The sequence below is a fragment of the Mustela putorius genome, unplaced genomic scaffold (assembly GCF_011764305.1).
Source record: "Mustela putorius furo isolate JIRA1106 unplaced genomic scaffold, ASM1176430v1.1 tig00001069_pilon_pilon_pilon, whole genome shotgun sequence".
Classification (NCBI taxonomy): domain Eukaryota; kingdom Metazoa; phylum Chordata; class Mammalia; order Carnivora; family Mustelidae; genus Mustela; species Mustela putorius.
In genome coordinates this window covers 2,239,294-2,252,332 of record NW_025421558.1, presented here as the reverse complement: position 1 = coordinate 2,252,332, position 13,039 = coordinate 2,239,294, and the positions used below count along the sequence as shown (strand labels likewise).

The 13,039-nt window shown below is 39.1% G+C and overlaps 1 protein-coding gene and 2 non-coding genes across 9 annotated transcripts in view; all 3 read left to right on the top strand.

The window, feature by feature from the left end:
- Window positions 1-13,039, top strand: part of CEP295 (centrosomal protein 295) — a 53,694-nt gene that overhangs the window by 35,264 nt on the left and 5,391 nt on the right. For 5 of the 7 annotated variants that reach the window (XM_045087185.1, XM_045087187.1, XM_045087184.1 and 2 more), the window contains 7 exons: window positions 1,313-1,481; window positions 1,627-1,770; window positions 6,806-6,958; window positions 10,620-10,702; window positions 11,209-11,311; window positions 11,719-11,964; window positions 12,659-12,795. In XM_045087185.1, the coding sequence (XP_044943120.1) occupies window positions 1,313-1,481; window positions 1,627-1,770; window positions 6,806-6,958; window positions 10,620-10,702; window positions 11,209-11,311; window positions 11,719-11,964; window positions 12,659-12,795 (1,035 nt within the window). The remainder of the gene's footprint in view (window positions 1-1,312; window positions 1,482-1,626; window positions 1,771-6,805; window positions 6,959-10,619; window positions 10,703-11,208; window positions 11,312-11,718; window positions 11,965-12,658; window positions 12,796-13,039) is intronic. The other 2 variants (XM_045087186.1, XM_045087188.1) reach the window with 2 other exon arrangements.
- Window positions 10,825-10,904, top strand: LOC123393904. Its single transcript, XR_006608739.1, has one exon. It is a non-coding gene; the product is annotated as a small nucleolar RNA U2-19 (small nucleolar RNA).
- On the top strand, window positions 11,051-11,120 carry LOC123393903. The gene has a single exon (XR_006608738.1). It is a non-coding gene; the product is annotated as a small nucleolar RNA U2-30 (small nucleolar RNA).

The following is a 13,039-nucleotide window of genomic DNA, read 5'->3' as shown; positions in this document are numbered from 1 at the left end:
ACCTTAACTGCTTTAATTTTCTACCTTAAACAATGTAGAAATTAAAACACTAAAGTTGATTCTACCTTGCATGGTGTTCATAAGGTTAGTAGTTGTTTGAAGCCCAGCTGATTTCAGCCTTAGTTTGACATAGCCAAATGCAAATGCTGTTAAAAACGCAGGTTGTCATTTGAAGTTTTATTATAAAGGGCTTTGAGCTTGCCCTAAGATTAAATTGCAGGGGCAAGTACGTGGCTCAGTCGGTTAAGCATCTGTGTTCAGCTCAGATCATGATCCCAGGGTCCTGGGTTCGAGTCCCCTGTCGGCCCCCTGTTCAGTGGGGAGTCTGCTCCCACTGCCCCTCCCTCCCACTCGTGACCTCTATCGAAAAAAAATAAATCTTTTTTTTTTAATTTAAATTGCAAAATAATTAGCAGAATTTCTTCTATGCAGGTAGCAAGTCTTGTGCTTTCTGTATAGCACTTTCTTGACATTTGTATTTGAATCAAAATTAGTACCACCTTTTTCCTTAAGTGACAATATCACTGTCTGTTCTAAAATTGACTTGATTTTAGGCTAATAGGCAGTTAGATCTGTTGTTACTGAATTGGTGAGAAGACTCTGGCAGGATCACCTTGATGTTTGTAGTTTCTCTGTGGGGAGATGAATGCATTCTCCTGAATGTGAATCTATCCATTTTATTTTGTTTTTGTTATTTTTTTTTAATATTTTATTTATTCGACAAATAGGCAGAGAGGCAGGCAGAGAGAGAAGGGGAAGCAGGCTTCCCGCTGACCAGAGAGCACAATGCAGGGCTCTATCCCAGGACCCTGGGATCATGACCTGAGCCGAAGGCAGAGGATTAACCCACTGAGCCACCCAGGTACCCCTATCCATTTTATTTTAAAAAGCCACTTCCTGAGTCTATGATTTAGCTTAAATAGAATTCTATAAATCCTTTAACATTCAAGAGAAGGCCGAGTTGGGTTCATGAGAACTTGAGTTATAGGGATTTCCTGGTCATTTTAAGGAAAAAGTAATGGGGAGAGAAAATTAGGGAGGAGTACAAAAGTGTAATGTCTTACTGGAAGATACAGTGGAGGTTAAATTTTTAAGTTCAAGCCCTGTGAAAGGTGCTTTTCAATGGAAGTCTCACCTTTTCTGTATTTTAGAGGCATTTCGCATTTTTAAAAATCTCTGAAGTTGTAATATTGTGATTGATGGAACTATTCAATTGAGGTTCTTATTTAAGAAGGGTGATATGCATCTGGTGAATTCTTCACATGATCCCTCATCTTGTGTCATCCCCACCCTCAATTGCCCACTTCTTCAGATAAGTAAGCCCACAGCTGAAGGTGATACAGAAACTCAGAAGCTCAGAGAGTGGCTTCCTGTTCTCCAAGACCTAGCAAGGGCTGATCAGGAAGGCATCAGTCCTGCGAATAGGAGCAACTCTGGTGATAATCAGCTGCTTTCAGAAGAGAGTGGTGTCCAGCAAAGTGGTACGATAACTCCCATTTTTTTTTTTTTATTGTAACTATCCTGATTATTCTTTGCTTTCACCTCCAGCAACCTGCTGGCTGAAGGAAAGTTTGTAGTATGTTAACAGATTGGTACTGTGCTCAACTTTGTCACTTACTTTGATAGGTGAGCATCTGGACAAAGAACTGGGCAGAAGATCCTCAAAGCCACCTGTAGCAAAAGTGAAATGTGGATTGGACTTGAACCAGCATGAACTCAGTGCTATACCAGAGGTAGAGTCACCAGCAAGTGGCAGAACATCTATACTAGGTAATACGGTTTGATAAAATGAGATTTTTTTAATAGTTTGCCAGTTTTCTACATTTTTTCACAATGCTGAATTTTTTGTCTTGAAGAAACAATCTGTGAGTATTGGTGAAAAGAAAATAATGGTTTACATAAACAGTATTTGGACGTGAATGTGGCATTAGGTAACTAGTTTTTTCTCATATGTAGTGAAAATATTTTTACTGTAGGCAAAAATTCTTCAGTATCCTCTGCTTCTGACACTCTTGCTTCATGTCTGCCTTCTAAACTGTTTCTTTAGGAGTAACTCTATTTTCTTTTCTTCTTGGCTGCTTTCCTTTTCTTTCTTTTCTTTTCTTTTTTTTTTTAAAGATTTTCTTTTTTCTTTTTATTTATTTATTTATTTAACAGAGACAGAGATCACAAGGAGGCAGAGAGGCAGGCAGAGAGGCGGGGGGAAGCAGGCTCCCCACTGAGCAGAGAGCCTGATGCGAGGCTCAATCCCAGGACCCTGAAATCATGACCTTAGCCAAAGGCAGAGGCTTAACCCAGTGAGCCACCCACATGCCCCACTTGGTTGCTTTTCTACTTCAATACCTTCACTGCTGTTTTCTTACATTTTTATAGGATAATTATTGCTTAAAATCCTGGTTTTAAGGACAGTTACAAGTATATTTCTTCTCTGTACTTCTAGATGCAGTTATTAGGAAGAGTGCTCCCTGCGATCTTTAGTAAATAGCCCTATTTGAATTTCATAATTATTTTTAAAATTCAGACTCAAATGATGAAACTTATCAAAGCACATCTTTTTTTAAGGGGGAAGACTGTCTTTGTCACTTGAAAAGTACATAAGAGTATAATATTAACAACTACTTTGGTCTTAAGCCATAAAATATTATACCTTTGTTTCTGACTTGAAAGAATTAAGGAAGGTAGAGATTCAGAGTAGCTCTTAAGAATCAGTCCCCTTGGGGTGCCTGTGTGGCTCAGTTGGTTAAGCCGCTGCCTTTGGCTCAGGTCATGATCTCAGGGTCCTGGGGTCGAGTCCCGCATCGGGCTTTCTGCTTGGCAGGGAGCCTCCTTCCTCCTCTCTCTCTTTCTGCCTGCCTCTCTGCCTGCTTGGTCTCTCTCTGTCAAATAAATAAATAAAATCTTTTAAATTAAAAAAGAAAAAATCAGTCCCCTTTCTGCTTCCTTATTGTGTCTTATGGAAGTTGTAACAATGATTTTATTTATTCCTTAGCTTTGAAAGATTCTATTTTGCTGTCTTTGGCAAACCACAGCTCTCTGGGAATTAGTGCTCTCCCTAATTTAGAATGCGCCCTGGGAAATTCTCACCATTGACTCCCATGTTTTTGTTTGTTTGTTTGTTTGTTTTATTCCTGTGATTTAATGGGTCATGTTTGAGAGTGTAAAAATGTCATCTTGCCTAAAAGGGAAAACTGCATAGCATATAGCTCACCCTTCACCACCACCTCCTTATCCTTGAGCCCTCTCTTTTCAGGGACAAGTACTTAGATGTAAATTTTTTTTTTCTTTTAAAGATTTTATTTATTTATTTGACAGAGAGAGATCACAAGTAAACAGAGAGGCAGGCAGAGAGAGAAGGAAGCAGGCTCCCCGCTGAGCAGAGAGCCGGAAGCAGGCCTCGATCCCAGGCCCCCAGGATCATGACCTGATCTGAAGGCAGAGGCTTTAACCCACTGAGCCACCCAGGCGCCCCTTTTTTATAAAGGTTTTATTTATTTATTTAACAGACAGAAATCACAAGTAGGCAGAGAGGCAGGCAGAGAGAGGGGGGAGGCAGGCTCCCTGCTGAGCAGAGAGCCCGATGCAGGGCTTGGATCCCAGGACCCTGAGATCATGACCTGAGTCGAAGGCAGAGGCTTTAACCCACTGAGCCACCCAGGCGCCCCATAGATGTAAATCTTGATACTGCCCTTATCTTTATCTCTCCAACACCCAACAAAAATCACCAGTTCTCAGTTCTCTTTGTTCAGCTCTGGTATCTGTCCACTTGTTCCCACTCCCTCTCCTGAATGCAGCCTATTATTTCTTCTTGAGTGGCTACTATAGCTTCCCAAGTCTCCCTGTTTCCAGCCTCGCTGAACTCTAATTTTCCCATGGTACATTCTGAGTAATCTCTCTCTGCATCTCTGTGTTTGAAACTCTTCACTGGGCTTCTGTTCATTTGGAGGAGTAAGTCTAATTTGAGTCTGAGTCTCCAGCTTCAACCTGCCAGGCCCTTCCTGATCTTGCTCCTCCCTTCAGGATGGGGCTGATAAAGGGCCCCTTCACTGGTAAAGTGGGCCTGAACTATCAAGCTTCCCTCTCTTGGGCCTTTGGAACTTTTATCCTAACCTTTATCATACTTCTTGGTAATACTTTTAGTTAAAATACCACAAGCAGGGGAACCTGGGTGGCTCAGTGGGTTGGGCCTCTGCCTTCGGCTCAGGTCATGATCTCAGGGTCCTGGGATCGAGCCCTGCATCGGGATTTCTGCTCAATGGGGAACCTGCTTCCCCCTCTCTCTCTGCCTGCCTCTCTTTCCTACTTGTATACTCTCTTTTTCTGTCAAATAAATAAGTAAAATCTTTTAAAAAAATACCACAGGGAAATGGTTTTAAAACACAAATAGAAGGGCACCTGGGTGGCTCAGCTCGGGTCATGATCTCAGGGTCCTGGGGTCGAGACCCGCATCGGGCTCTCTGCTCTACAGGGAGTCCTGCTTCCTCCTCTCTCTCTGCCTGCCTCTCTGCCTACTTGTAATCTCTGTCAAATAAATAAAATTCTTTAAAAAAAAAAAAAAGCAAATAGTGCTAAAAGTTTATAACATGAAACAGCATTTTTTCATGCCCCTACCTACTGCTTACCCCTTAACCTTACCAGAGGCAGCCACTCTTTAAGTCTTTTATGAGTTTCTTCTTATATTTACCACATGACTTCGCAATGAATTTTAGGAAAAATTAAGCTAAATTACCATTATGCTAATGTATAAATGTTTTTCACTGCCAAGGTAATTAGTGTTGTAAAACTTTCTTGTATCGTTTCCTTTTTTTAATTTGCTTGAAGTTTCTGTTGCCTATCTGTCTTCTAACACTAATACTTCTATCACATACCTCTAATAGAAGGTGAGATCACACCAGTTTCTCTGTGAAACACCTTCCACTTGAAAGTTGGGGGAGCTCTGTCATGTGTTCTTAATAAGGGTGTTACTGCTTCCAAATAGGACAAGAATTGGCTCTTGGGGAGTTGAAAAAGTCTTACTCTTTATGTACCAATGTATAGGTGTACATAAAAAGATAAACAGTATCTGTAGTTATTAAAATTTCATGGCAGTAGGAGGCATGTAAAACAAAAGATAATGGCTACAGACTCCTTGGGCAGGCGATGACAAGTCCTGTTGAGAAAGACTCATCCATATTGATCTTCCAGTTTCTTCTGTAGCTCATTTCTGCTTTTGGTTTTTCTTTCTGGAAGAATTTTCTCAATTTTTTTCTAACTTATCAATTTTCATTTTGACCATCAAATTGCAGTTTCTAAAAGTTTGCTCTTTTTCTGGTTCTGTTTTGTTTTTCTTTTTTCATAGCATGCTGCTGTTATCTCATGGGTGTAATGTATTACCTGCTTTGAATGTATATAGTGTTTTGTTTGTTCGGGTTGCTGTATTTTCTTAGTTTGTCTGAATTCTTCTGTTCCTTTTTATTTGTTTCTCATTTTTCAGAGGCGTTTCTCTAATGTCTTGCATATTTGAGTCGGATGCTGAAGGCTAATTAGAAACTGTAAGCAGGGGCCTTGTTTCCTGCTGAACTTCATTAGAAAAGGGGGTGTCTCACTGGGTACCCTCAATTTAGTATCTGGAGTTCTTTTCCTTAAGGCAGTTCAGAGTTTAATTTCTTTAAGATCCTCCAATCTTGAAACAAGTCTGGTTGTTGCTATCGTGGAGCCAGACGTGGGAGCATCTGCATTGAGGTGCGTACTGGAATACCCCTAATTACCTTATGGCATTCTCACTGCTTTCCACCACTGCTTCCTTTTGGCACCAAGCCCCGTTTTCAGAGTGTACTGGATTCAGTTTCTCCAGAGAATTAACCTTTAGTCTTCTGTGGGGATGATGCTGAGGGACAGGGATCCTAGGAGATGGGATGGCTCTGTTCCAAGTAGATATTTCTAAACAGTCTCCTTGACTTCCATTCCCTGGTGACACTTACTTTATGTAATACTTGGTGCCTTGAATTCCCAAGCGATTCTACAGTTATACAGAGTAGATTAGCTTCTACTTTGGGGAATCTCCCATTCCTCTGTTTCTTTACTGGTCTGTTATTTTTGCATCAAAGTATAACATTAAGAGAAGTACACAAATCCTATGTGTTTATTTCAGTGATTACCACTGTAATAGCCACCCCTAGGTAGCCACCACTCAGGTCAAGAACTAGAACCTTAGAGAACTCCACAAACCCTCCTCTTGTGTCCTCCCAATTACAGTCTCTCTGTTTCTCCAGGGTAAACCTCTACTTTGATTTCTTATACCACAGATTAGCTGTGGCTGTTTTTGACTTTATGACCACAGACTGTATCTTACAATACTATTAATGGTTAAATTCTCCAGGCATTTTTTTTTCAGAGTGATTACTCAATCCTGAAATATTATTTGGTGTTAGAAATGAGACTGTCATTAAAAAGTTAGTAAAATCAGAGGCGCTGGGTGGCTCAGTGGGTTAAGCCTCTGCCTTTGGCTCAGGTCATGATCTGAAGATCCTAGGATCGAGCTCTGCATCGGGCTCTCTGCTCAGTGGGAAGCTTGCTTCCCCCCACCCTCACCCCCGCCTGCCTCTCTGCCTACTTGTGATCTCTATTAAATAAATAAATAAAATCTTAAAAAAAAAAAAAAAAGTAAAATCAAAGTGAAATAATTTAAAGGACTGTGTGAAAGATAAGTGGTTATTATTTTCTTGCTACATAGATTTTTGCCTGTAATCTAAATTGCCATTTTTGTTTTAACTACTAACTGTAGAAATGTAAGCGAAAATCTAATGAGTCCATATTTTCTTCCTTCCAGGTAAACCAGATTTTTATCAAGACAGGGACCCCCTAAGGGTTTCAATAAGCCGAGAACAAAGTTTCTTTGGGAGCCCACTGAACTGTGATGCATTTGGTTGTCTTGACCCTATTGCCCAGGAATACGTTTGTAATGATGAGTCCAAGGAAACAGGTGAGAGATAGAGAATAAACAGTGGAATCGCTGTGCACAGGATGTGTGGATGGAAGATATTTAGTGGCACTTTGTAATGAGAAGTGGTGAATAACTTTAGTGACTGTTGGTAATAGAATCATTATGGTGCATCTGGACTTGTTAAATGAAGGGGGTAAAACCTGTCTTTATGCATTGAAAAATGTCCAGAATGGTAATCACCAAGGTGTTGGTATAGGTTTACCTTTGTTGGAGGCTAGGTTTCACTTTCTGTTTTATATATTCATGTATTATAGGTTCTTATTTTCTTTTTTACAAAAAAACATGTATTATTTCTTTGCACAAAAAGCTGAATGAGGGAGTAAAGTTTATTTAGAGAATAGTAATTTTGCCTTTAAATTATTTTACTAAATAAATGCTAATAGGAAGTATATGAGGGTATGAGGTTTTCATCGTTGGCAACCTCTACAGATTTTGTATTTAAGCCTATTTGTAACAGTCCATATTTAATATTATTAAATATTATCTTTAAAATATTCCTTGGCATTCTAAATGACATGCTTTGTCTTTAAAATATTTGGAAGAGAGGGTTACAAGGAAAAAACTTTAAATCACTTAATCCTGCCTTCCAAATACAACCAGCATTAAATTTTTTTTCACTTTTGAATTTCTGCAAGTACCTAACAAACTGTTTCATGTGTAATATTGTTTACCCTACAAAGCATAGTTCTAGTTCATACTACTGCGTCAGTTCCAAAGTATCTTTTAAGCAGTTACCTTTTCTAACCAGATTTCTTTTTATTTTAGCTGTCACTATAGTTTAATAGAATGAGAGACAAGAGAGAGCCAACAATTTAAAATGAAACTGTTACCATTCTTTTAGATTTAGCCAGTGGACTGTTGGTGTCCTCTGGTCAGAGAGGATCAGGAACTTACCTATAGTTGAACAGGGCTGAGTGTCCTGACTTGTTGCTGTGAGGTAGAATGCTTACAACAGGGAACTGGGAGGTGTCTCAGTACAGGTATTAAAAAGGACTTAACTGCCTGTAAGATTTGGGCTTGAATAAGGTGATTTGGGGGAGGCTTCAAGGAAATGGGGTGCTGCTTATGAGTATTAGATGTTTTCAGGAAGCAGGGGCAGTTCCATTATTGGAATTATCCAGGAGGTGGGAATAACAGAGTGAGGCTTATGAAAGCTGTAACTAGTGAAGAAGAAGTTACTCATATTTAAAAAAAAAAAAAAAAGCAAGAAATTAAAACATCAAAGTGCAATAAGTGGTTGCTTATGACTGGTAGGAAAAGGATAAATTTTCCTTCTTTATAACTTTTGGTGCCTTCTAAAATCATAATGAGCACGTACTGCTTTTTTTTTTTTTTTTTTTTTTTTTTTTTTTTTTTTTTTTTTTATTTATTTATTTATTTGACAGAGAGAGATCACAAGTAGACAGAGAGGCAGGCAGAGAGAGAGAGAGGGAAGCAGGCTCCCTGCTGAGCAGAGAGCCCGATGCGGGCCTCGATCCCAGGACCCTGAGATCATGACCTGAGCCGAAGGCAGCGGCTTAACCCACTGAGCCACCCAGGCGCCCGCACGTACTGCTTTTATTAGAAATTATCATTCTCGACGCGTCTGGATGGCTCAGTCAGTTAAATGTCTGACTATTGGTTTTGGCTCAGGTCATGATCTCAGGGTCATGGGATCAAGTCCTGCGTTGGGCTCTGTGCTCAGCATAGCGTCTGCTAGGGATTCTTTCTCTCTCTCTCAAATAATTTTTAAAAATTTTTCTCAATTAGACTCCCAAGGAGAGCCCAGCCTCTAAGAAAAAAAAAAAAAAAAAATTTTTTCTCAATTATATTTTACATATTAAAAATATATAAATCACATTTTTGTCTCACTTAATTCAGGCCAAGATAAGGAGATGCTTGGTCATTTTTGTGGTTTGGATAATACTCTGATTTTGTCTGTGTTTAGCTGTGAGTACTGGTTGCCTGATTTTTGTCTTGATCCATCATAGGCACAGAGCAGCCTTTCCTATTGGTATTCTGTGAAACTGTTCACATTTAACAGGAGAACACTAAGGCCTCTCTGATTGTGCCAGGGCAGCTCCTGGTTCCCGGGGACTGCTTTTCTCTTCCTCGTAATCATCCCTACATTCATATTGTTTCTGTTTTAGAAAAGAACGTGCCAGCTTTACTTCTCTGTTCCCTCCTTTCCTCTTTATTCACGTCCTCATCACTCAGCCTGATTTCTTAGTAGCTTTATGATGGGATCACTAACTTCCAAGCTCTGTGCCCTTTCCTTTTGTTGGAAGGTGGGAAATGGTGCTTTGCTTTGGAAGAAAAACAGGAAATTCTTGTGTGTCATGGGAAGACGACTGTGTTCAAGGCATTGCTTTCATGATGCTACTTCCCTTTTTCAGTAATGGGTCCCTTGTATCAGTGAGTCCAAACCAGTGATCCTCGTTTCTCTTCCAGCTCTTTCAGGGCCGTCTGTACTGAATTCTGCAACATTTCTCCAAAAGAAAGCACCTTGTTCCTTTCTTACTTTTATTTTCTACCTCTTATTCTACCCAAATCTTCCCCCGGGGGAATCTTCTTGGTATGTTACAGATAACAGTATAGTGTTATGATTATGAATTGGTAAGCCCCAGATTAACTTATCTCCCCAACTAGGTTTTGAAATGAGGTGCCTAGGAAAAAATAACAACTTACTATAAAATTTCACTGTATCTTAGTTTCTCTACTGAAAATTTTAGTGTGTTTAGAAGAACCCAAGTAACGATTTATTGGTTATATCAGTTAGGTCAAAATAATACATTTTAATGTGTGTGTCCTGGGTCTTTGAGAAAACATTTCTTACAAAAACGTTTAAGAAACATAAAAAAAAAAAGAAACATGCTTTTAGTGTGTATGATGTCTCTTAATAAAATTATGGTGATAATGAAACACAATTTTAATTTATATATTTAGTGGCACAGGTTTTGTTTTTGTTTTTTTGTTTTTGTTTTTAAAGATTTTATTTGTTTATTTGACAGACAGAGATCACAAGTAGACAGAGAGGCAGGCAGAGAGAGAGAGAGAGGGAAGCAGGCTCCCTGCTGAGCAGAGAGCCCAATGTGGGACTTGATCCCAGGACCCTGAGATCATGACCTGAGCCAAAGGCAGCGCCTTAACCCACTGAGCCACCTAGGCGCCCATGATGGCACAGTTTTAATCTTATTCTGTTTCAGAGCCACAGATAACTACATACTTTGACCAGCTTTCCCATAAATGTTGACTGTTGGAGTAAAAGAAAAATAAACTCAGAATAGCTGAATTCTTAACTGAGCCAAATAATTTTTATATATTTTTATATGCATTTTTCTCAACTCAATATGATCTCAATTTTGAGATCATACTGTATTAATGATTGAATATTCTTGCTTCACTTAATAACAAAAGCATTTCCCAGCACACTGGTAATTTTCTTTCCGTAGAATATAAGTACAGTTTTCCAGGGAAAAGCATATTATGCTGACTAGGAAATGTTTTTAATGAATAATAAAATGAATGTTTTGGTCTAAGACAATTCTACAAAGCAAAATATGAAAAAAAAAAACTGTAGGAAAATAGAAATGATATCCTTTGGTGCTAAGAATTTGACTTGTAATAATCTAAACTACCCCCCCTCTCCCCTTAATTTCAGTAAAGGTCAAGGAGGCTATGGCTGAGAATCATGCCGTGGAGGAAGAACAGATATATCTGAGTCCAACTATGAAGCTGGATAATGTTAGTAGTGTCTTAATGTGTCCTCCATTGTTAGAGCTGTTTGGTTTCATGTTGTCTTTTAGTTTATAGAAGTTGTGAAATACTGAAGTCTGTGTTCTCTGAGATCTGCTCTTACTGAAGTGGATCAATGATGAAAATAGCCAAATCTGAGCATCAGAAGACCTTCCAGTCTACCTGATGCATGATCTCTCTAGTTCTGAGAAGCAAAAGTTACTTAAAACAATAAGGGCATATGTCTGGAGGTGTGTGTGTGTGTGTGTGTGTGTGTGTGTGTGTGTGTAAAGGTGACTGAGTATAACTGAGGACTTGATAGATGGTGGGTGTGTGTGTGTGAGACTAATGAGTTCTGAGCAATGATGAAAAGGTTTTACTGCTGACCTTTACAACTATGAAGGTTTCTACACTTGATCTGAGCTCAGAATTGATAACTGCTAATGTCACTGATTTGAGTTTTTTTCTAGCTGTTACTTCCTACATTGTAGTCTTACGTTCCTCTTCATTTTTAGGCTGAAACAGAAGAGATTTATCATGAGCCGTTATCATCAGTAACTGTTTCTACTGGGAGCTTTTTAAGTTACGAAAACACGGATCTGAGCCTTACAGATCCAGGTAATAAAGTCAGAATGTTTGTAAATAAACTGAAAGACCAGCATCAGTCGAGGTCAGTACAGTGGTGAGAGCAAACATTGAGAGCTTGTCCCAGTGTGCTGAGAGGGATTGTTTCTTTAAATCTCAGTAGTAAACTGTTGATGCCTGAGAGAGGATAATGGGCAGTATGATACCCTAAACATTATTGGAAGTTCCAGGCCTGCAGACCCACAGGGATGCTCTATGGTTCTCCAATATTTTCAGAATTACCTGCTATTGTCACATTTTCCCATTCAGTGGGAACCTGTCTGAGCAGATTTCTTAATTGCTCAGATCCTCATCAGTGTATACTGCTGTGCTTCCCTACCAAAACTTGTCTCTTAGGAAGTGCCCAGCCACTAAGTATTTTCATTAAACTCAATTTTTAGGGTCATTTTCAGAGCTGGACCCCAGGGAACAAGAATCTACCACTGGTAAAGAAGAGGAAAGAGATATTTTAAGTTCTGTACTTCCCTCATCACAAGTTCATTGTCAAAGGCAGGATTCTCAGGAAGTTCTTCAAGCTCTGTTGCCTGCAGTGGAAAAGTTTACACCTGGTAAGACACACATGCAGCAGATGATAGGCAAGCACAGAAATGAAGCAAATCTGATGACTGAAAAAAACAGACTTGAGGGTAAAATTATTTTTAACACTTTTATATAACCTTTCATCCTTTTAGTTTTAAGGAATGATGGTTTGAGCTTCATGTCTTTATGGCCTGCTGCGGCAGTTCTGACACAATACATGGAAAACAGCATTTAATGAGAGAAGATCTGGAATGAGTTAGGCTGAAGAACATGTCGCGGAGATGAACAGATCTTCCTTTACCATTGCAAAGTTAGCTTAACAGCTGAGGCAGTATTGCCAATATTGAGAATAAGATCAGACCTCGAGTCCCTAGTTTGATCGTTCCTTTAGCTGGGAGATAATAAACACATTGCTTACTCCTTCATCTTCCGTTAAAAAGATGTTGGAGATTAAATGATATAATACACATGAAGTACGATGCCAGGCCCATAGTAACACCCTGTACAGGAACTTTTCTTCTTTTTTTAAATCACAGATACTAAAATAAGTGAGAATAACCAGCACTTCTAGCAAAGCAGTGATCATAGTGTCTTCTTCTAATTAATGTCATAAGACTTTGGAATGTGGAAAATGGAAACTTGGTCAAAGGTTTTGGTCATTGAGAGTATCCTCATTTTTTGTATGTGGGACATAATGATAGGACTTAATTTGAAAGTGTCTGCTGACAATGAAAAAAATGGAAGTAATTTCATTAAATTGCAGTTACCTAAAATTAATCTTTCTTCTCAACATTACAACAGTTGACCTTGACTTTCCGGAGTTGGAACACACTTTTCCAAATTTGCATCGTCAGCTATTTAAACCCTTAGAACCACATCCAGATTTTGATATATCATCATATTCTGGGATTTCTCAAGACAGCAGAGACTTTTACCAGGTACATTAATGTCGGTGCTTCATTGCTGTGAATTTCTAAAAACAAGAACAACAACAAAAAAAAGAACAGTAGTTCCTCACCTTGCTGCCAATTAGAATGACATGGAAAGCTTTTAAAAATCCCAGTGTCCAGGCTGTACCCAGACCAATTAAATCAGAATCCCTAGGCGTGCTTAGATTATCAGAAACTCTTTTCTGATAATCAGATAATTTCTGATAATGGCTCCCCAAGCGATTCTGATGTG